General features: G+C 45.9%; 2 protein-coding genes across 2 annotated transcripts in view; both read right to left on the bottom strand.

Moving 5' to 3' along the window:
* Positions 1-18453, bottom strand: part of LOC142260522 (uncharacterized) — a 200817-nt gene extending 182364 nt beyond the window's left edge. The window contains exons 1-4 of the mRNA XM_075331970.1: positions 18366-18453; positions 18161-18284; positions 17964-18077; positions 2954-4788 (exon numbers count right to left, since the gene is read on the bottom strand). Of these exons, the coding sequence (XP_075188085.1) occupies positions 2954-4788; positions 17964-18077; positions 18161-18284; positions 18366-18389 (2097 nt within the window). The 5' untranslated portion in view covers positions 18390-18453. The remainder of the gene's footprint in view (positions 1-2953; positions 4789-17963; positions 18078-18160; positions 18285-18365) is intronic.
* Positions 18454-18623: 170 nt separating this feature from the next.
* Positions 18624-22656, bottom strand: LOC142260521 (uncharacterized). Its single transcript, XM_075331969.1, has 5 exons — positions 22542-22656; positions 22233-22412; positions 22027-22150; positions 21846-21943; positions 18624-18824 (listed from the first exon to the last, which is right to left on the bottom strand). The coding sequence occupies exons 1-5, from the start codon at positions 22617-22619 to the stop codon at positions 18624-18626; spliced, it is 681 nt and encodes a 226-aa protein (XP_075188084.1). The 5' UTR covers positions 22620-22656.
* Between the last annotated feature and the right edge of the window lie 1443 nt (positions 22657-24099).

The following is a 24099-nucleotide window of genomic DNA, read 5'->3' as shown; positions in this document are numbered from 1 at the left end:
AGATACACCTACTTCACTGAGAGTGTTCTGGACTTCAGTTGATGTTGTGAACGGGTTCTTCTTCACCAAAGAAAGTATGCGGCGATCATCCACCACTGTTGTCATCCGTGGACGCCCAGGTCTTTTTGAGTTCCCAAGCTCACCAGTCAATTCCTTTTTTCTCAGAATGTACCCGATTGTTGATTTTGCTACTCCAAGCACGTCTGCTATCTCTCTGATGGATTTTTTCTTTTTTTTCAGCCTCAGGATGTTCTGCTTCACCTCAATTGCAAAATCACACACCTGTAATCAACCCCAGACCTTTAAACTACTTAATTGATTACAGGTTAACGAGGGAGACACCTTCAGAGTTAATTGCAGCCCTTAGAGTCCCTTGTCCAATTACTTTTGGTCCCTTGAAAAAGAGGAGGCTATGCATTACAGAGCTATGATTCCTAAACCCTTTCTCCGATTTGGATGTGGAAACTCTCATATTGCAGCTGGGAGTGTGCACTTTCAGCCCATATTATATATATATAATTGTATTTCTGAACATGTTTTTGTAAACAGCTAAAATAACAAAACTTGTGTCACTGTCCAAATATTTCTGGACCTAACTGTACATACAGACACGCATACTGCTCTGCTGCATGCATACATACAGACACGCATACTGCTCTGCATGCATACATACATACAGACACGCATACTGCTCTGCTGCATGCATACATACATACATACAAACACACACCTTGCTCTGCAGGACCCACACAAGCGGCTCTGCGGGGCCCACACATGCGGCTCTGCGGGGCCCACACATGCGGCTCTGTGGGGCCCACACACGCACGGGGGACAGGGAGGGGCGGGGAGGGAGTGATGTCCCACATACTGATCAGGTCACAGTGCAGATGGAGCCCACACAGCGCTGGAGGGAAGCGATGTGCTGGGGGTCGCTGGCTGGCACTGTGACTCCTTCATCTGTTCGCCCGAGCAGGACGCCAGGCGGTAGCTTCGCCTGCAGATGATGCTCAATGCAGGAGAACACAGTGAACGCTGTGGTCTGCGGGCCTTAAAGGGCCGGCAGCCACAGTTTCCAGTGCCAAGGACTGCGGTCCCCGGAACTCGGCCCGGGGGCAGCAGAACTGACGAGGCCGAGTGGGCCCCCCAGCTCTCCAGGACCCTGGCATTTGCCCGGGTATGCCGCGTGCTGACGCCGGCCCTGGATGGCACTATAGAAAACCCAGGGACACAAAGATGGTGAATAACAGTTTTCTTTATAAGTCTAAAAAATATTTAAAAAAACAGTTCTCTTACAACTTATGGGCCACAACAGCCCGGAATAAACAATAACAATTTATGCAACTTGGAGGGCTTCAAGTGTTGGTCTGTAGAGTAGAACTAGACTATATTTTTTCCCCCCTGCTATACCACTCCCTCCCCTATCTATAAATGGGGCTTACCCTAGTGCACTACTACAGATAACAGCACGTGATCCCTCCAAGGATATAATCTTACACCCACCTCCCCTTATCTTTACAATTCAATCAGGGTACCTGGCCAACTTCGCATATACAGTAAGAAACAAGTGAATTTATGTACATGTACCTCTATGCAATACTCTGTACCTCACTGCCCCCAGACAGTGCGATGAAGCAAAGGCAGAATAGTCTGTTATTATCAGCACAACACAGCTTAACTTCTGATAAATATCGGGTCAGAGCAAATGCCTCCAGATAAACAAGCAAGCACAGCTCCTTGTCAGCGAACAGTCTTTCAAAGAATAGTCTTCCTTCAATGTGTCCTCTTCCTATCTTTCTGTCCCTAACTGACTATTAGTACACCGATTGGTCTCAGGTCAGTTGCTACTCACAAAAGTCTTCCATCCAAGATGGTGTCGGTCTCCCTCAGACTGCTTCTGATTCACTCTTAGATGACCTTATCCAAGCACTTTCTGGAGAAAAGTTTGCTCAGATGAATTCCCCTCATCACGGAAGTAGGAGTCCAATGAAAACAACAGGCAATCCTATTTGTCCAGAACACAGGAGTTCAACAACCTTCTCCCTCTCTTGCAGCCTTCTTCCTGTCACTCTCTTCTTGCTCGTGCAGTCTCCAGATCCTAACTGATATTTTAACTGTCTCTGTTTATGTTACCAGGGAAACCTAATGTAACCCCTTACTGTCTAGCAGTGTGCCTGCCCTCTAGTGACAACTAGTGGCCATTTAAGTTATAGCATAAATATACATTACTTCATTAACAAACATACAAGTTTATCTTATGTACATTTTCACCCTGTTACAGGGACATATATACTAAGACAAAAGATCCATATATAACAGGATGGGGCTCATATATACCAGGATGGGATAAAGATGGGCAACATATATACCAGGATGAAAGACCTATATACGAGTATGGGAGACAAATATACCTGGAAGGGTCCCAGTATGGAGGACATTAGTACAGAATTGGGGGATGTTATCCCCGTAACAGTGTCAGCAGCAGATCCTACCCATAACAGTGCTTCATGACCACATTTTTTGTGTTATTTTTTTCCCTATATTCCTCCTTCAAAACCTAGGTGTAGCTTATGGTTAAAAAAAAAACAATAATTTCATTAAAAAAAAGAAGAAAATGGTTCTTTTTCTCACAATTTATTACTCATGGAACTGTAGCTGATTTAAAAATAAAACCCTTTGAATTATGGTACATCATGATGGCTTCTGCCGTGTGACTCATCTGACAACAGAACCTGATTAATGATAAAAACATTTGGCAAATTCTGAAAGCAAAAATGGCTGCTCTGCTCTGTTGGTTTTGTGATGTGGGCAAGACTTGATTTACCAGTTAAACATTTAAATTATTCACAACATGAAAAAGGTTCCTGCCCTGTGCGGCTTCTTAAGATGTTTAACAAGATGTGATTTCTGAGAATTACATTTGCCACACTCAGAACATAAAAATGGTTTATTTTGTGTGATTTTTTTGATGGTAAACAAGACCTGATTTCCTAGTAAAACATTTACCACATTCTGAGCATGAAAACAGCTTCTCCCCTGTGTGAGATCTTTGATGCACTACAAGTTGTGATTTTTGAATAAAACATTTCCCACACTCTGAACATGAAAATGGCTTCTCCCCAGTGTGAGTCCTTTGATGCTGAACAAGGTTTGATTTCAGAATAAAACATTTCCCACAGTCTGAACATGAAAATGGCTTCTCCCCAGTGTGAGTCCTTTGATGCTGAACAAGGTTTGATTTCAGAATAAAACATTTCCCACAGTCTGAACATGAAAATACCTTCTCCCCTGTATGAGATCTTTGATGCCTAACAAGTTCTGATTTCCAATTAAAACATTTCCCACATTCTGAACATGAAAATGGCTTCTCCCCTGTGTGATGTTTTCCATGGTCAACAAGACTTGATTTACTAGTAAAACATATACCACATTCCAAGCATAAAAATGGCTTCGCCCCAGTGTGATTTTTCTTATGCATAACAAGATGCGATTTCTGAATAAAACATTTCCCACATTCTGAACAAGAAAATGGCTTCTCCCCTGTGTGACATCTTTGATGCACAACAAGTTCTGATTTCCGCATAAAACATTTCCCACATTCTGAACATAAAAATGGCTTCTCCCCTGTGTGAGATCTTTGATGCACAACAAATTCTGATTTAAAATTAAAACATTTCCCACATTCTGAACATGAAAATGGCTTCTCCCCTGTGTGACATCTTTGATGCACAACAAGTTCTGATTTCCGCATAAAACATTTCCCACATTCTGAACATGAAAATAGCTTCTCCCCTGTGTGAGATCTTTGATGCACAACAAGTTCTGATTTCCAATTAAAACAGTTCCCACATTCTGAACATAAAAATGGCTTCTCCCCGGTGTGAGATCTTTGATGCTGAAGAAGACTTGAATTCCGAATAAAACATTTCCCACATTCTGAACATAAAAATGGCTTCTCCCCTGTGTGAGATCTTTGATGCACAACAAAATCTGATTTAAAATTAAAACATTTCCCACATTCTGAACATGAAAATGGCTTCTCCCCTGTGTGAGATCTTTGATGCATAACAAGTTCTGATTTCCAATTAAAACATTTCCCACAGTCTGAACATGAAAATGGCTTCTCCCCTGTGTGACGTTTTCCATGGTCAACAAGACTTGATTTACTAGTAAAACATTTACCACATTCCAAGCATAAAAATGGCTTCGCCCCAGTGTGATTTTTCTTATGCATAACAAGATGCGATTTCTGAATAAAACATTTTCCACATTCTGAACATGAAAATGGCTTCTCCCCTGTGTGATATTTTTGATGGTTAGCAAGGGTTATTTTCTGAGTAAAACATTTCCCACATTCTGAACATGAAAATGGCTTCTCCCCTGTGTGACATCTTTGATGCACAACAAGTTTTGATTTCCAATTAAAACATTTCCCACATTCTGAACAGGAAAACGGCTTCTCCCCAGTGTGAGACTTTTGATGCCGAACAAGGTTTGATTTCTGAATAAAACATTTTCCACATTCTGGGCATGAAAATGGCTTCACCCTTATAGGAGCCGTTTCATGTTCCACATCCCTTCTGTAACTTTTGTTTTGCTTACAAATCTGTGATAAATCAGAATTTTTGACTTGTTTGAAAAGATCTGATGATGAAGCTTTCTGAGGAAGGACTGGAGGTATATTTGGGACAACAGCATGCTCTTCATATGTATCATGTGTGATACTTTGATCTTCTGTTTTAAATTCTGAAGATAATAGATTTCCATCTGAACTCTCAATACAGTCATCTGCTAAAAATAAACACAATGTTATTATTTTTTAATGATATCTTGAAAGTACATTTTTTTGAACCATAACATCAGAAATTAAATTAGAAAAAATGTATTCTGAATCTGTTGTCCAATTTCGACATCTAAAGGCTGCTTTACACGCAGCGACATCGCTAGCGATCGCACCCGCCCCCGTCGTGCGTGTGTCACGGGCAAATCACTGCCCGTGGCGGACAATATCGGTAGTGCGAATCACACGCACATACCTTACTAACGACGTCGCTATGGCCGGCGAACAACCTCTTTTCTAAGGGGGAGGTTCGTGTGGCGTCACAGCGACGTCACACAGCAGGCCACCAATAGAAGCGGAGGGGCGGAGAGCAGCTGCATAACCGTCACTCCAACCTCATTGACGGAGGATGCAGGAACGCTGTTAGTCGTTCCCGGGGCGTCACATGTAGAGATGTGTGCTGCCTCAGGAACGACAAACAACCTGCGTCCCAAAAGTGCAACGAGATTTGGGAAAGAAACAACGTGTCAACAATCAACTATATTTGCGGAACTTGGGATCGTTAGCGGTCGCTCGTGTCACTCGCAACGACGGCGCTAACGACGCTGGATGTGCGTCACAAATTCCGTGACCCCAGCGATATCTCGTTAGCGATGTCGCTGCATGTAAAAGGGGCCTTTAGAATAGTGATGGGTGATCCCCCCGATGGTCGGGATCGGGGAGACTCGTAGGATCATTTTGTAGATCGGGATCGAGATAACACGATCTTGCGTACGATCACCGATCTTGGACTTTACAGTTATGGGATGGGGCGGGGTGTTGGGGGGCTTTAAAATAAAGAATACAGTTAATAATAAACATTACTTACAGGTCCCGAACGTATCCTGCACTCTGTCTCCTGCTGCTTCTGAGTACGATCATCGCGGTGTTCTCCCAGTAACCAAAGGACCTTTTGTGACATCATAGCCATGTGATCAGTCACGTGGGAATGTTGTATTATCTCATTGGCTACAGACTGGGTCACAGGATTATGACATCGTGCAAAGGTCCTGTAGTGTCAGCATGCTCGCCGGTACATGGTGCTTGCCCGAGCATCTCAGTACTCTGTAAACTCGGCGACCGCTGTGTACCGGCGAGATGCTCAGGTACATGCTCGGCTCCCCCTCCCTGCATCTTGGCGCTATTTACACAGTCAGCCCACATGCAGGGATTGGCTGCCACAGCCGGTGATGAATAGCGGCGCTGGGAATAAGGTAATCAGAGATCACCGTTACTATAGTATAGTAACCCGTTCGTTAGGTTACTATGGCAATGGTGGCAACGGTGACATTACCACTTACTAACCTGCAGCCTCTGATCACTCATTGAGTGATTAGACAGTGCGGGAGCAGCAGCAGCAGCGTTCTTCCTCCCCCCCGTGCATTCTGATATAGCAGAGCTAGATCAGTGACAGAAGACCAGGATCGTGGAGGGGTGAGAGGGAGTAAAAGATGGAGTCCCTAAGTGTGTCTGTGTATTTATTTCTAATAAAGTAATTTTTTTCTCTGTCTGGTGTCTTTTTTTTTTTTAACCCTTTATTGGAGATTCTTAATGGCCGGCTTAAACTTGCGTGACATTAAGAATCTTGGGTTTAACACCAGCTGGTAAAACAAAGCCGGTATTAACCCCTTATTACATAGCCTGTAACCTGCCATCAGGGCCGCTGGACGAGTTGATACAGCGCCAGAAGATGGCGCCTCTACGAAAGCGCTATTTTCTGAGGTGGCTGCAGACTGCAATTTGCAGCGGGGGGGTGGGGGAAGCTTGGGCCACCCTGCGCTGAAGATTTCAATCCCCAGCTGCCTAGTTGTGCCTGGCTGGACACAAAAATTGTGCGAAGCACACATCAATTTTTTTTTTAAATTATTTCATGAAATAATTAAAAAAATGACTTTCCTATATTTTTGGTTCCCAGCCAGGTACAGATAGGCAGCTAAAGGTTGGGGGCAGCCCGTACCTGTCTGCTGTACAAGGCTAGCATACAAACATATGGCGAAACCCACGTCATTTTTTTTTGGCAAAAAAAAATATTTTTTTTTTAAATAAAGGGCTTCCCTGTATTTTGATTGCCAGCCAAAATAAAGCCAGGCAGATGTGGGTGACAGCCCGTAGCCATCTGCTTTATGTACGTCATTTTTTCAATCATTTATTTTTATACATACATATATATATGTATGTATATATATATATACAGTTAGGTCCAGAAATATTTGGACAGTGACACAAGTTTTGTTATTTTAGCTGTTTACAAAAACATGTTCAGAAATACAATTATATGTATAATATGGGCTGAAAGTGCACACTCCCAGCTGCAATATGAGAGTTTTCACATCCAAATCGGAGAAAGGGTTTAGGAATCATAGCTCTGTAATGCATAGCCTCCTCTTTTTCAAGGGACCAAAAGTAATTGGACAAGGGACTCTAAGGGATGCAATTAACTCTGAAGGCGTCTCCCTCATTAACCTGTAATCAATGAAGTAGTTAAAAGGTCTGGGGTTGATTACAGGTGTGTGGTTTTGCATTTGGAAGCTGTTGCTGTGACCAGACAACATGCGGTCTAAGGAACTCTCAATTGAGGTGAAGCAGAACATCCTGAGGCTGAAAAAAAAGAAAAAATCCATCAGAGAGATAGCAGACATGCTTGGAGTAGCAAAATCAACAGTCGGGTACATTCTGAGAAAAAAGGAATTGACTGGTGAGCTTGGGAACTCAAAAAGGCCTGGGCGTCCACGGATGACAACAGTGGTGGATGATCGTCGCATACTTTTTTTGGTGAAGAAGAACCCGTTCACAACATCAACTGAAGTCCAGAACACTCTCAGTGAAGTAGGTGTATCTGTCTCTAAGTCAACAGTAAAGAGAAGACTCCATGAAAGTAAATACAAAGGGTTCACATCTAGATGCAAACCATTCATCAATTCCAAAAATAGACAGGCCAGAGTTAAATTTGCTGAAAAACACCTCATGAAGCCAGCTCAGTTCTGGAAAAGTATTCTATGGACAGATGAGACCAAGATCAACCTGTACCAGAATGATGGGAAGAAAAAAGTTTGGAGAAGAAAGGGAACGGCACATGATCCAAGGCACATCACATCCTCTGTAAAACATGGTGGAGGCAACGTGATGGCATGGGCATGCATGGCTTTCAATGGCACTGGGTCACTTGTGTTTATTGATGACATAACCGCAGACAAGAGTAGCCAGATGAATTCTGAAGTGTACCGGGATATACTTTCAGCCCAGATTCAGCCAAATGCCGCAAAGTTGATCGGACAGCGCTTCATAGTACAGATGGACAATGACCCCAAACATACAGCCAAAGCTACCCAGGAGTTCATGAGTGCAAAAAAGTGGAACATTCTGCAATGGCCAAGTCAATCACCAGATCTTAACCCAATTGAGCATGCATTTCACTTGCTCAAATCCAGACTTAAGACGGAAAGACCCACAAACAAGCAAGCCCTGAAGGCTGCGGCTGTAAAAGCCTGGCAAAGCATTAAGAAGGAGGAAACCCAGCGTTTGGTGATGTCCATGGGTTCCAGACTTAAGGCAGTGATTGCCTCCAAAGGATTTGCAACAAAATATTGAAAATAAAAATATTTTGTTTGGGTTTGGTTTTTTTGTCCAATTACTTTTCACCTCCTAAAATGTGGAGTGTTTGTAAAGAAATGTGTATAATTCCTACAATTTCTATCAGATATTTTTGTTCAAACCTTCAAATTAAACGTTACAATCTGCACTTGAATTCTGTTGTAGAGGTTTCATTTCAAATCCAATGTGGTGGCATGCAGAGCCCAACTCGCGAAAATTGTGTCACTGTCCAAATATTTCTGGACCTAACTGTATATATATATATATATATATATATATATATATACACATATACACACACACACACACACACACAGCTGTGGCAAAAATTAAAAAGATCACTGCAAAATTTTCAGTTTTTCTTATTTTTTTTCTTTATATTTTTGAGTAAAATGTAAATTGTTCTTTTATTCTATAAACTACTGACAACGTGTCCGAATTTCCAACCAAAACATTTTGTATTTATTTTACAACAATTTACATTTTACTTAAAAATATACCGTATTTTTCGGATTATAAGACGCACTTTTCCTCCCAAAAATTTGGGAAGAAAATGAGGGGTGCGTCTTAAAATCCGAATATATCTACCTGGGGGGCCTGTCTGTGCGGCGATCAGGTGCAATCAGGCGGCCGGGTGCCTGTGGCTGCGTGCAGGCAGCAGCAGGGTACCTGTGTGCGGGCGGGTGGCCGCCAGGTGCCTGTGTGCAGGCGGCAGATGGGTGCCGGTCGATGCCGACTGCTTCTCTGTGCGGGTGGCCTGCTGGCTGCCACTCTGTGCGGCTGGTTTTCCAGTATGTTCGTGGTCCCAGTTTCAAATGATGGCGGCAGGAGTCAGCTCGTGCACAGATGGAGGTCTTAGATGAAAAATAGACCAAAACCGTATAGAAGGGTACTTTATCTGAGAAAAAACAAATCATAAATGCTACCCATAAAATCAATTTTATTAGTTATAATATTTAAAAAGTCAAAAGGACATTCGGCCAAACAAACACACAGTGTGTGTGTAGTGCGGAGGATACACACTTGGTGAAGAGGTATAGGAAGATAGTGGGGGAGCCTAAGGTCAAAATATTAAAGGATATTTTAGGTTGGGTACCAGGAGTGCTGTCTATCCCTCCTCTCAGTCCTGCCTAGCAATGGGGCTTTAAGCACCCTAATTTAGTGGTGCCCCCATTCCACGTCGGCTCACCCTCTCTGTTCCCAACTACCTCAAAACATTCTACCACCAATTATCAAAAAGGTTCAAAGTGCAAATAGATCAAGCATAAATACCGGACACACGTAAATTAACTGATCGCGTATGGGAAAAAACGTATCACTGTTAGAGTTTTAAATGTAACTCCAATCCAGTACAAATTGTATCTAGGAGCGAGCCTCCAGCATACAGACCAGGTTTCCCAGCATGTAAAATTACAGCCCATATAGATAGATATCAAACTAGAGGAGCTGTCTGATACAGTATGAATTTAAAACAGATATAGATGATCTAATATCAGTCGCATACAAATACTCAGTATACAAAAATGGTTAGTGGGAAGAACCCAGCCTACTATTGGTTGGTAGCCCTCCAGGGCTACAGCGAATAACTGGTTAAATATCCCAACTCGTACAGTTCTAAAATTCAGATAACACGTGTCTTGTGCAAAAATCCTTAGCCCTACGCGTTTCCCCCCACTTGTAGTTTGGGGTTCATCAGGGGATCAGGTAATGACAGCCGGGAGCTGAATCGCTTCCAGTTGTCCAAATAGCCACCTATAAGGGAAAGAGGAAAACTCATAAGCCTCTAAATCTATCCCAAATAGGAAACATTGTGCCCAGAATCATACTGTCTTACCCACAGGGATCCCGTCTGTCCGTTTACTGTGTCCCAGCTGGTTAGTTAACCTGAGTGCAGCAGGTGGATACCTGGTCTCTCTGTGCTGCGGAGTGCGCTCAGTCCAGCAGGTCTTTAAAGGGAACCATATGCTGACTTCCGGTAGAGGTAGCCATGTGGTAATTACCCACCACGTGGTTCCTATAGTGATCAGTGCGTCCCCTGGATCCAGCCTGGTATCCAGGGAGGATCATGTGACGTCAGGGGAGGAGTAAATGCCATGGGTTCACATCACTGCGTGTGACCCATCAGAAACGAGCCCGCCTCTTCTCGCACGTCCCCGCGCCCCCCGGGGGCAGGCCCGTCGCACGTACGCTGGAACGCAACCTGCGTCCCAGCACAGGCACAGACAGAACACCCACACAGAGGGCAGGGCGGAGGTGGGGAGAGGCGGAGGTCATTTCTGTCTTGCCCACATATATTAATCATCTCCTATATATAGATTACCTTGATAGGAGATCATCAGGCTTCCCCCAAATACTCTGAATATCAGTCAATTTAGGACCTATATATGGTCCCTTTATTATGCGATAGTGCTTTACTCTATAGTCATACTAGGAGGGAGCCGTAATACTCTGGTGGCAGTCTACTATATGAGTTTCCCGATCTATTTTTATACTATTGAGGCTTGCTGTATCTTGTTTCAGCTTTTGCTGTGCCTCAATTGGAGAGATGCTGCTGGATACATGTTGAGGCACTTATTGTGCACTAAGGGTTAACTCCTGCCCAGTCTGTCATCTGATCCTCCCCTCTACGGAGCAGTACTGTGAGGTGGATCCTATGGCCTGATGGACCACGTGATCGGCGCCCAGCCCCCTGCAGTGTGACGATGTTATGCGTGGCTGTCGGGGGACGTGTGCCCGCTCCCCACCTCCGCCCTGCCCTCTGTGTGGGCGTTCTGTCTGTGCCTGTGCTGGGACGCAGGTTGTGTTCCAGCGTACGTGCGACTAGCCTTTCCCCTGGGGGCGCGGGGACGTGCGAGGGGAGGCGGGCTCGTTTCTGATGGGTCACTTGCAGTGATGTGGACCCATGGCATTTACTCCTCCCCTGACGTCACATGATCCTCCCTGGATACCAGGCTGGATCCAGGGGACGCACTGATCACTACAGGAACCACGTGGTTGGTAATTACCACATGGCTGCCTCTACCGGAAGTCAGCATATGGTTCCCTTTAAAAACCTACTGGACTGAGCGCGCGCCACAGCACAGAGAGAAAAGGTATCCACTTGCTGCACTCAGGTTAAAGGAGTTGTCCGACATAAACTCAAAAATTTTTGTTAAACTAATCTGAGCTGTATTGTCATATAAATCACCCCTGCATTGTTATTTTTTGTTTTCTAACTTTTGTTCCTCTTGAATTCACCCTTTATTCTCTGCAGCTCTTTGTTTACATTCAGCTCCAGCAAACTGACCACTTCCTGTGCCACACCTCCCAGTCACAGCTGGCACCGCCCGACCTCAGTGTCCAGCCCCGCCCCCAGCACACACATTCCCTGTCAGTATTCTGCCCCAGCACCTGACCTGTTATCACTACAGCATTGCAAAAAACAGCCCCACATCGGACTCTGCACCCCACACACAATAGGGCTCTGCACCGCAGACACACATCGGGCTCTGCACCCCCACACACACATATGGCTCTGCACCGCACACACATCGGTGCAGAGTCCGCACACACACTTAGGGCTCTGCACACCACACACACATAGAGCTCTGCACCGCACACACATCGGGCTCTGTAACCCCCCCACCACACACACACACACACACACACACACACACACACACACACGGCACTCTGTACCGACCCCCCCACCATTGTTCTGCACCGACCCCCCCCCTACCCCCATAGGGAACACATGTAGGGAATACAAACTTACCCCTCCTCGGTCACCGCCGCTCCTGCACGTTCGCACGCTGTCTGGTCTTGACATATCAGCACAGTAGTGACGTCACCGCTGCACTGAACTGTCAGACACAGACAGCGGAACAGTGATGAGAAGAAGCGCTGCGCTCCCTCTTATCACTGTGATGCCGCTACATTTGAAGCGCGATCCTGAGCAGGGGGCCCGGTGCTTGCGGTGACACTGCCCTCCCCCCACCTCACAGGCCCCACAGCAGTGGCAGTGGAGAGTAAGAATGTGGGGAGGGTGCAGGGGAATACAGGGGAGATTGCAGGGAAACAAGGCGGAGACTCCAGCACCATGCTTTCAAATATATCGGCATCTGTGATCTGTGATGCCGGTACATTTGAATGTGCGATCCTGAGTAGGGGGCCCGGTGCTGGCGGTGACACCACGGCAGCCGCAGGCAGGCCCCTCCCCTCAGCTCACGGGTCCCACAGCAGTGCAGGGGGAGGTTGCGGGGAGAGCATGGGTGCGGGGGAATGTGTGGGAGGGTGCAGAGAAGGGGGCGGGGACTCATGCACTGTACCCGCCCAGCAGGGCGGCAACATGCTGTTCCCAGATTTGCATGTCAACATGGCCGTGCCCATGTTGACATGAAATGACCGGAAGCAGCAAAATCACGGCAGGAGCGGTCACATTACCGCTCTGAGCCGGGGGAGAGGGGCTGACAGCAGGGCAGGTAAGTGGTCTGTATCTACTTACCTGCCCTAATGTAGCCCAATAGGGAAATAATAAAAAAAAAATCAAAATAAGCCGGATAACCCCTTTAACTAACCAGCTGGGACACAGAAAACGGACAGACGGGATTCCTATGGGTAAGACAGTATGATTCTGGGCACAATGTTTCCTATTTGGGATAGATTTAGAGGCTTATGAGTTTTCCGCTTTCCCTTATAGGTGGCTATATGGACAACTGGAAGAGATTCAGCTCCCGGCTGTCATTACCTGATCCCCTGATGAACCCCAAACTACAAGTGGGGGGAAACGCGTAGGGCTAAGGATTTTGCACCAGACACGTGTTATCTGAATTTTAGAACTGTACGAGTTGGGATATTTAACCAGATATTCGCTGTAGCCCTGGAGTACCTCTTCACCAAGTGTGTATACTCCGCACTACACACACACTGTGTGTTTGTTTGGCCGAATGTCCTTTTGACTTTTTAAATATTATAACTAATAAAATTAATTTTATGGGTAGGATTTATGATTAGGTCTTAGATGAAGACTCCATCTGTGCACGCGCTGCTTATGGAGTCAGCACGTGCGCAGATTAAGCCCTTGGACAAGAGCTCCATCTGCGCATGCGCTGCTCCAGGCACCATCATTTGAAACGCGACCGTGGAGACACTGGGACACTCAACGCACCGGCCTACTGCACCACTGACCCGCCGCCGCCACTGACCCGCCGCACCTGCTGCCACGGATGCCGCCGCGCCTGCCACCACTGACCCGCCACGCCTGCCACCACTGACGGCGCCACGCCTGCAGCAACTGACGCCGCTGCGCCTGCCAGCACAACCTCTGCCTCCTGTGAGCCCCCTCCACCATTGCTGCTGCCCCTCTCCTGTAAGACAACACCGGAGTATAAGACGCACCCTTTTTTTTTTTTTACCTTTTTTTATCTCTAAATTTGGGGTGCATCTTATAAAGTCAAAAATACGGTACCTATAAAGAGAAAAATCAGAAAAACTGAAAATTTTGCAGTTGGCTCTTAACTTTTGCCAAAGCTGTGTGTATATATATTTTTATTTATTTATTTTTTTTTTATAAATAAAATGTACACAATATATAGTTGTATAAAAATAAATGATTTTAAAAAATACCGTAGTGCTCCGCGGTATTTTTGTTACTCTGCACAGACGAAGCAGATGGCTACGGGCTGCCACCTCCACTCCATCTGCCTGGCTTTACCTGACTGGCAATCAACATACAGGGAAGCCCATTATTATTTTTTTTTTAATTATTTAAAAAAAAAAAAATAAAAAAAAAATGCATGGGCTCTCGCTATATTTTGATTGCCAGTCAATGACAGCCAGTCAGCTGGGGGCTGGGATTCTCGGCAGCCCGCCGCTGCCCCTGGAGATAGCGCATTGTTCCTTAGCGCCTTTTCCAGACGCTTTACCCGTCTCATTCAGTGGCCCTGGTGGTGGTGGCACGCTGGGTAATAAAGCGATTAATACCAGCTTTGTATTCTCAGATGGTACGAAGCCCGAAATTCACGGTGTCACGCCAAATTAGACATGGCCACCATGAATTTCTATTAAACAGTAAAAAAAATTAAAAAAAAACACAGAAAAAAGGGTTTTTTTAGAAATATAACAAAAAAACATTTAGAGGATCCATCTTTATAATGAAAAAAAAAATCCTTAGTTCGACGTAATCGACAAGTAGAGCATTGTCAGCTTCATCACTCTGTACAGACACAGTCTAAACATAGCGAGAAGCAGAGAGCATTGTCAGCTCTGCTACATCGCTCTGTACAGAGCAAGAAGCAGGCGGACAATGAGGGGATGATTGCACTGGCGTATTGCATGGGCATCACCCCGCACTGACTGATCTCAGGACAGGAGCGATTCAGCTGCATGGAATGACATGCAGCCGACCCGCTGCTGTCTGGAGATTGAGCGCCGTGATGCGATGTGACACTCGCTCAGTGACAGTCAAAGTGCAATCGAGTCTATGAGCCATGGACTCGGGTGAACCCTGATATCACCACGAACACGGCCAAAAACAGCCGATAACTGCCAAGTGACGAGCAGTGCAGTGAATACCCCCGGAAGTTAAGAGGACCTTTGAAAACGTCATAGTCATGTGACCAGTAAGTATGATCATAAAGTTTTATATTTTATTATTGTGCTTTCTTTTTACAGCCCCTGGTCCCGATCTGGACCGATCTGTAATACGAACTTTCCAGGAAAGCTCGTGATCGGCATCGTGCACTCAATAACTATGTGATCGGTACGATCCCCAATCTTTAAAACTCGGGATCTCCCATCCCTATCTAAGAGTTACTTCTTCGTTACTTTGAATCTCCCATTACTAGCACCAGTTCTCTGGAATGTGCTACAGTAAATAATCTGATTGATTATCACAATATGACTGCAGGATAATGAGGGACAGGTGGCTCCTATACTGTCCCTCACGCTAGGGGACCCTAAACTGTTCCTAAACTCTTGATTACCCCTGAAGATTGAGATGCCTGAGTCCCGTGCCTTACTATTCTCCTGACCAGATCTAATCTGTTATCCCCCGGGGAAGGAAGGGGCAGGAATATGATGGAAATGCAGAAAGGCAGCAACAAAAAGACAACAAGGGTTAACACCATAACAGCTCACAGCAATAATACACAACAACCACCCGTAAGTCTGGATCTCAACACCTCACCAGACCAGTATAGGTAACCTATAGCTTGCATTAATGGAATAGTCCAGCCAGCATATACAGAAGGGGAGCGATAGATACTTTCTCCTCTACAGTATGTGATCAAAGACTATAACAAGCAACCCAGCAGAGAATAACTCTTGCTAGCCTACCCAAGCCTGTAGTTCGAAGCCTGCGTCTCCCTGCGCTGCTCAAAGACATCAGAGAAGTTAACATGCAGAGTACCAGAATCTATAAATTACACAGATCCTGACGCCGCCATGACAGTTGGCAAAACCTGCAAAAATCTCCTTGTAACATTGATCCACAACATAGACAATCTCAAAGAAATTTTTTTCAAAGACGAACATAAAATAGTTAGACAGATGCCGGATATTTAACGGGATTGTCCGGGACTGTAACATTGATGGCCCATCCTTAGGTTTTGTAGCCAAAGCAAGTAGCAGGGTCTTGCGGTCTGTCCAGATAAACATTAGCGCTCCAATTCATCAAGACCGGCAATGTACACTGAAAAATGACATCAGGAACTGAAGTGAGATTTCTGGCATAGGGAACGCTGCAGTTTGTTATGAATTAGAGAAGCGGTGGCATCACACCCTTGTACTGGCCAAGCTCTGCCCAAGCTGGCAAAGCTGGTTAAAATTGGCATGAACAGATACAGACGCCAGCCTTTGGTCACATGATATGATGTTAAAAAGGTCCTTAAGCAGTCCTATAATTGGCATATAAACACTGGGGCTGCTAGGAGAATGGGGGCCTGTGAAATTTCCCAGGTTGCTCTCCCTTTCCCCTAATGCCAGTCCTGCATGCCAGTCTATGTAATGTTGAGTTCTTTTAGACTCCTGCAATTAAGAGACCTTTGGTTTCATCATGTCACATGACTTTGAAATCCTCAAAGGTCCTTAAACAATCAACCTTAGAATACAACTGATGGAGTCCATAAGAGAGTGGGGTTCCTCAGAAATTGTGCAGTTTGATTCCTTCCAACTCCTGACTGTAACTAGGGCTTAGGCTGGTTTCACACTACGTCTTTTTAACATCCGTTGAAAACGTTATTTTAGCGGAAGTACGGATCCTGCTTTTACAGCAAATAACGTATGCAAACGCATCTGTTATTTTGCAGGATCCTGTCACTGGACGTTTAGGGGCGGGCATTGGAGTCATGTGATCGGGAGTGAGGGGAACTAGACTGGGAGCCGGCTTCTGACAGCTGCAGACGCTGGTAATCAAGGTAAACATCGGCCTTGGATACCCGATATTTATCTTGGTTACGAGTGTCTGCAGCTGCTAGGAGCAGGGCTGCCTGCACGCGTAACCAACGTAAACATCGGGTAACTAAGAGAAGTGGTTACCCGATATTTACCTTGGTAACGAGTGTCCGCAGCTCTCAGGTGGGGGAGAGAGGGAGGGGAGGAAGGGGGAAAGACAGAGATAGAGAGAGAGAGGGTGAGGGAGGGAGGAGGACAGAGAGACAGATCACGCGAGACTGGTTCTGGGCATGCTCAGTACTTTCTGGGCATGCTCAGTACAAAAGCAGGATCCTGTCTATCAGCACGCCAGCGTTCACCTGCGTTCGCGTGCTGTTTAGTCAGGATCCGGTGACTTGCAGTATTTTGACGCAGCTCAAAAACGCTACAAGTAGCGTTTTTGAAACATGTTAAAAAACTGCAAGTCACCGGATCCGCACTATAACGCAGGCAAACGCAGGTGAACGGATGTTAACGCGAGTCCATTGCAAATGCATTGAAATGAAAACGCATTTGCACTGGATCCGTACTTCCGCTAAAATAACGTTTTCAACGGATGTTAAAAAGACGTAGTGTGAAACCAGCCTTATTCTTGGAGTAGGGCTTATATTTCAAGCATTCTCAAAAAATCCCACAAAATCATGCTATGGCTTATTTTTGGTGTAGGTCGTATTTTCGGGGAAACAGGATATTCACGGGCGGCACGGTGGCTCAGTGGTTAGCACTGCAGTCTTGCAGCGCTGGGGTCCTGGGTTCAAATCCCACCAAGGACACTATCTGCAAGGAGTTTGTATGTTCTCCCCGTGTTTGCGTGGGTTTCCTCCGGGTTCTCCGGTTTCTTCCCACACTCCAAAGACATACAGATAGGGACTCTAGATTGTGTGCCCCAATGGGGACAGTGTTGCCAATGTATGTAAAGCGCTGTGGAATTAATAGCGCTATATAAATGAATAAAATTATTATTATTATTATTCATGAACCCTCTGCAGGTCTTTGAGTTGCCATCATAACGACATAGAGAAGGCACTAGAAACAAACAGCAGAAGAAGCAGAAGCAAAGAAAATACAGCTGAAAAAACCAGAGCCGAAAACCTAAAAATGTAACCACAAAATTAGTGCAGAAAGTACATGAGTAGATATCTCTTACTGGATAGATCTGGAGGAAACACATCCTGAGGAACATCGGGATCTTCTTGTTTACAGTCCTGTGGGAGAAGAGGACGGGGACATCTCTCTGGTGTTGTCCTCTTACTGGATAGAACTGGAGGAGACACATACAGGGACTGAATTCATTCCTTACATACAGATAATTATAGACCGTGTGTATTTAGTCCTGTCTATTACCTGGTGATGTGAGGGGCTGGGGAACCTCCATCATGACGTCCTTGTACAGATCTTTGTGTCCTTCTAAATACTCCCACTCCTCCATGGAGAAATAGACGGTGACGTCCTGACACCTTATAGGAACCTGACACATACAATGATAGCGTCACCCCCGATCCCTTCATAGCGTTACTGTATAATGTCCCAGCATTCCCAGCAGTGTCACCTCTCCAGTCAGCAGCTCAATCATCTTGTAGGTGAGTTCTAGGATCTTCTGCTCATTGATGTCCTCATGTATCGGGGGGTGAGGTGGAGGCCCCGTGATTGGGCTCAGGGGTCTTCCCCATCCCTCAGACACAGGGGCCTGACAGCGCTCACTAGAGGTCTTCTTCACTACTGTGTAATCCTGGTTATGGAGAGACACAGTAATAAATCTCACTCCAGACATTTCCAGAGTCCTCACCTCTCCAGTTCTGTCCATCTGTTATTCCCATAGATAAGAATGATGTAATGTGACGTCATCAGAATCTCTCACCTCTCCAGTAAGCCGGAAGAGGATCTCTAGGGTGAGGTGTAATATCCTCTCCGCCATCTTGTCCCTGTCCATATCCATCCTTGATGGGTCAATCAGGAGAATTCTCTTATATAAAAGATCTCCACTGAGAGGATCCGATATTGTAGGGTCCTGAATGGGGAGAAGATGACGATGTAACATCAGAAAGAATCCGGTGTAATAATACAATTACTGGAGATAACCATTCACTAGATAGGGATGATTGCCGCACTGCCATGTGGAGTCCAGACTAAAGCTGGGTTCACACTAAGCGACAGTGACAACAACGTCGCTGTTACGTCACCATTTTCTGTGACGTAACAGCAACCTTGTAAGTCGCTGTTATGATCACAGCTTAGTTGTCGAAAACAGCAGCCGAAGCAGCGATCATAACGACACGCGTCGCTGTGCTGCAACATGTGCAGAGAGCAGGGAGCCGTGTACACTGAGCGCTGGCTCCCTGCTCTCCTAGCTACAGTACACATCGGGATAATTACCCAATGTGTACTGCAGCTACATGTGCAGAGAGCAGGGAGCCGCGCACACTGCTTAGCGCCGGCTCCCTGCACTCCTAGCTAGAGTACACATCGGGTTAATTACCCGATGTGTACTGCAGCCACATGTGCAGAGAGCTGGGAGTCGGCGCTGGAAGCGTGAGAGCGGCGGAGGCTGGTAACAAAGGTGAATATCGGGTAACCACCTTGGTTACCCGATGTTTACCTTGGTTACAGCTTACCGCAGCTGCCAGATGCCGGCTCCTGCTCCCTGCTCCCTGCACATTCAGGATTGTTGCTCTCTCGCTGTCACACACACAGCGATGCGTGCTTATCAGCGGGAGAGCAACAATAAAAAAACGAACCAGGGCTGTGTGTAACGAGCAGCGATCTCACAGCAGCGGCCAGATCGCTGCTCAGTGTCACACACAACGAGATCGCTAATGAGGTCACTGCTGCGTCACAAAAACCGTGACTCAGCAGCGATCTCAGCAGCGATCTCGCTGTGTGTGAAGCACCTCTAACTCTGCTCCTCATCACAGTGAATGGATCATTTGGGGGTTTCATCTGAATTATTTCATTTGAATAATTACATGTAAACCTGTCAAGATAATACGTTGTGTGAGGGCCACACTGCGCCCTGAACCAGGCTAATCCAGGGGGGCATGATTAAGTGCCGACCCAGTCATCACCAGAGCCTCTGAGGTAGGCACCAGTTACAAATACAGGGCAGTTCCTGGTTGTTGTGTTCCACAAAGAAGCTGAGCGGTGTATCATGAGAAAGATGGGGTGGGAGCCACTGCCTCTAGGGAAGAACAGGAAGTATAAACCCTGTCACTTACTCTGAGCAACCCTGAGCTCCCCGATGTCCCAAGACAGGTTCTTTCTCCTTGTGCAGCGATCACATGTCTATCCCGTCTTACCCTAATGACATCCGTGTCTAGTGAGCAGGGCTGGAGGAACACTAGTCCTGCTTTATGATAATGACACAAAAGGAAAACGACAGACAAAGGAAAAAGAAACTGCATTCCCAAACAACAAGTGGTAAAAAATGGGGGTGGAAAAAGAAATGAATAAAAAGGGAGATGATCAATAGGAAGACACCAAAGAAAACTTCCAGGCAGCAATCTCCAGGATCAAATTCAAAACAATTTCTCTTTCCATGGCTGACACCTCCATGCCAGCACCATGGAAAAGTAAGTTATCACTGGCAACTACTGAGGTGAAGTGGTGAGAACTTATACCAGGGAGGAGTGCAAAAATCAGAACAGATGAGACAACTCAGGATGGTAAGCCAAGAAAGACACAAGGGTTTGCTTAACCCTAGCAGCGCCAACATGAGGATAGTATGCACAACTAAGTGGAAGGCAAAGCAGATCCAACTAGTGCTGGCTTGCGCTGTGACCTTCTGACCCATAGGATAGGGGTGACCTCTCTCTGTCTGATCACCTGGTGTCGAAACCCTGATGTAAGTGTTCAGTGTAGAGAACGGGATAAATGTGATCCAAAAGTCACAGACAGATGGAGAAGTCACATCTATGATCAGCTCTAATCCTGCTGTGGTTGCCCCTGGCTTCAGGTGCCACAGGGTACTGCACCTCAGTTAGGGTGTAGTACTTATCCCGGGTTTAAGGTGGGTCGGTACCAGTTCCACCAACACACATACACACAGTTACAGTGGGTTGCCCTCCTCAATGAGGACCGTGCCAGGGTCGCGTCACAGTAGGGGTCACTACAGCAGTGGGTTTACAGGATGCCAACGCACCAGGGGCTCCCTGATCTACTGGAAACGGGGACTCAGGGTCAGGGAGAAGCAACCACCAGGGGGGGGGTCAGGAGCACACAGAGGGAAGCGCAGGTTGACCTAGTGAGAGTAGTGAACCATCCGATGCAGTGGCTGGGGGCAACAGCTTGGAACACACAACACAACTACAAAAGGAGAGAACAGCTCTAGACACAGAGCAAAGCAGACATGCCGCGAAGCAGCTCTGTGGGCCAAGGTGTTTGAACACGGTCGCTGGGGAGAAGCAGGTGGCTGCTTCCACAGAACCAGTACTGTTGGGGTATAGAACCCTAGGGCAGGCATACTTTACGTTGTCTATCAACTCTGCAAGGGTCGCGGGAACGGCTAGAAGAGTCACCGGACCTGTCCAACCGAGTCTGCCGCTAAATAGCATAAAGGATCTGGGGCTGAGGTGTTGGACCAGCCCCACATTGGAATCGCGCTATCAGCATACAGAACGGGACACTTTACTGACACCGGGATCCCCATGTGCTTCATGCCACGAGATCCGATACTTAGCACAACAAAGGAGGAAGGGCTCATAGACTGACACACACCAGATCTAAAAAGAGTGTCCTCACCGCCCTCTCCCTCCATCCTACAAACCCGTCCACCGCCTTCCCTCCCTTCCTGTACGTCTCAGGATCACGAAACTGGGCAAGGCTGGCCTGTGACGATGCAGAGGATCCGCACCCCTGGCCCGGCGATGTGTCAGGTGAAAACCCCTCGACCCCGGTGTGCTACACTGCCATCTCCATCGCTCTCATTACACAAGTATAAAACATAACACTGGTGGATAAAACAAGACTGAGCATAATACCTTCACAGCCGTCTACACATCATAGGGAGATTTCATGGCACCTTCTCTACATCTACCTGATGATCCTGAAGAACATTGGGATCTTCTTGTTTACAGTCCTGTGGGAGACGAGGACGGGGACATCTCTCTGGTGTTGTCCTCTTACTGGATAGACCTGGAGGAGACACATACAGAGACTGAATTCATTCCTTACATACAGATACTTATAGGCCGTGTGTATTTAGTCCTGTCTATTACCTGGTGATGTGAGGGTCTTGGGAACCTCCATCATGACGTCCTTGTACAGATCTTTGTGTCCTTCTAAATACTCCCACTCCTCCATGGAGAAATAGACGGTGACGTCCTGACACCTTATAGGAACCTGACACATACAATGATACCGTCATCCCCCGATCCCTTCATAGCGTTACTGTATAATGTCCCAGCATTCCCAGCAGTGTCACCTCTCCAGTCAGCAGCTCAATCATCTTGTAGGTGAGTTCTAGGATCTTCTGGTCATTGATGTCCTCATGTATCGGGGGGTGAGGTGGAGGCCCCGTGATTGGGCTCAGGGGTCTTCCCCATCCCTCAGACACAGGGGCCTGACAGCGCTCACTAGAGGTCTTCTTCACTACTGTGTAATCCTGGTTATGGAGAGACACAGTAATAAATCTCACTCCAGACATTTCCAGAGTCCTCACCTCTCCAGTTCTGTCCATCTGTTATTCCCATAGATAAGAATGATGTAATGTGACGTCATCAGAATCTCTCACCTCTCCAGTAAGCCGGAAGAGGATCCCTAGGGTGAGGTGTAATATCCTCTCCGCCATCTTGTCCCTGTCCATATCCATCCTTCACGGGGCAATCAGGAAAATTCTCTTCTATAGAAGATCTCCACTGAGAGGATCTGATATTATAAGGACCTGAATGGGAAGGAGATGAGCCAATATATAAAATACTGCAGATAATAAGGGAGGTGAGATATCACTTAGGTAGGAAAAAATATCAACATGAAATGTGCTATGTAAGTAATAAAACCGACCGATACAAGTAGCACATTATTTTTATAGCAATATAAATAAAATGAAAAGTGATGAATTATCCATATTGCACCTAGAATGGTATCCATGAAAATGTCGGCTCATTAAGAAAAAAACCAAGTCCTCACTCAACTCCATCGACGCAAAAATAATAATGTTACCGGTGTCGGAAAATGGCGACACAAACTGATTTTATTTTACAAAAGTGTTTTTTATTCACCACTAGAGATGAGTGAACCTGAAGTTGAGTGTTCGGTACGAACTCAGACTTTTCCGATAAGGTGCGGAGATCGGATGCTTTACATATGCAAACCAATCTCGCGAGTATCGATGTGCTCGGGTACGCTCGGTGCTCAGCCCGGTGTGAGCCGCTTGCTGTGTTTGATCATCTCACACTGGGAGTAACAACAGCGAGATCGGATGTAGTGTGCACCCACTATTTATTTACCATTTCATCGGACTTTGAATTTACTTAATTTCCAGTAGATTTCAATGTAAAATGAAAAACTATGAGTCATTTAAAAAAAAAAAAAAATCCTTCATATGGCAAAGTTGGCGAAAAAATAAAAGCAATTATTACTCCAGGAATAAGAGTAGGAAAATACAACAGAGTAAAAACAAATAATGTCCCAGTTTTTGGTTACGAACAGAGCAATGGAATTAGGTATTCTTGTTTCTAACAGAAGCAGTGGGGCCCAGCATCGATTCATATGGGGCCTGTCCGATTTCCTTTTGTAGTTTATTTTAAGAATAAAAAAAATTCCCATGGCTCCTATTCAGACCCCATGGACTACTGACCTGGCCTCTGCATCAGGGGTCTGAGAATCGGTTTACTCATCTCAAGACTGTAGTGATACGGCACAGTGAGAGCGCTTGTACGGAAATCAGATCATGGAGACGAGTGTGACTGTAGCGGGGTCCCATGCACAATTTACCACCTATTTCTTGTTTTAAGGCAGCAAAATATTGAAAATTAACCCGATTACAAAATGTGCCCACATTATATTTCACTCCTAATGTAGCAAAATTCTGTAAATAAAAAAGATCAGATATTCCTTACTGGTTTCAAAGCTCGTAGACTTTAAACGTCCGGGCCATCTAACTCCTACTCTGCAGTGATGTTCTACAATGTCATTACATAGCAGTGCATCTATACGCAATCATGTAGCAACGGAGAGGAAATCTGTGCTTCTCTACATAAGCCAGAGACGGTTCATTACTGCCTCTGCCTTCTCTGTCACTGTATACGCAGCTCTGCGGTACAATGCAGCTGGAACAGTGACACAGATCT

This window comes from Anomaloglossus baeobatrachus, unplaced genomic scaffold, assembly GCF_048569485.1.
Source record: "Anomaloglossus baeobatrachus isolate aAnoBae1 unplaced genomic scaffold, aAnoBae1.hap1 Scaffold_118, whole genome shotgun sequence".
NCBI classification, from domain to species: Eukaryota; Metazoa; Chordata; class Amphibia; order Anura; family Aromobatidae; genus Anomaloglossus; species Anomaloglossus baeobatrachus.
Note: the sequence above shows the minus strand (reverse complement) of the source record. Positions and strands in the feature narration are given on the sequence as shown.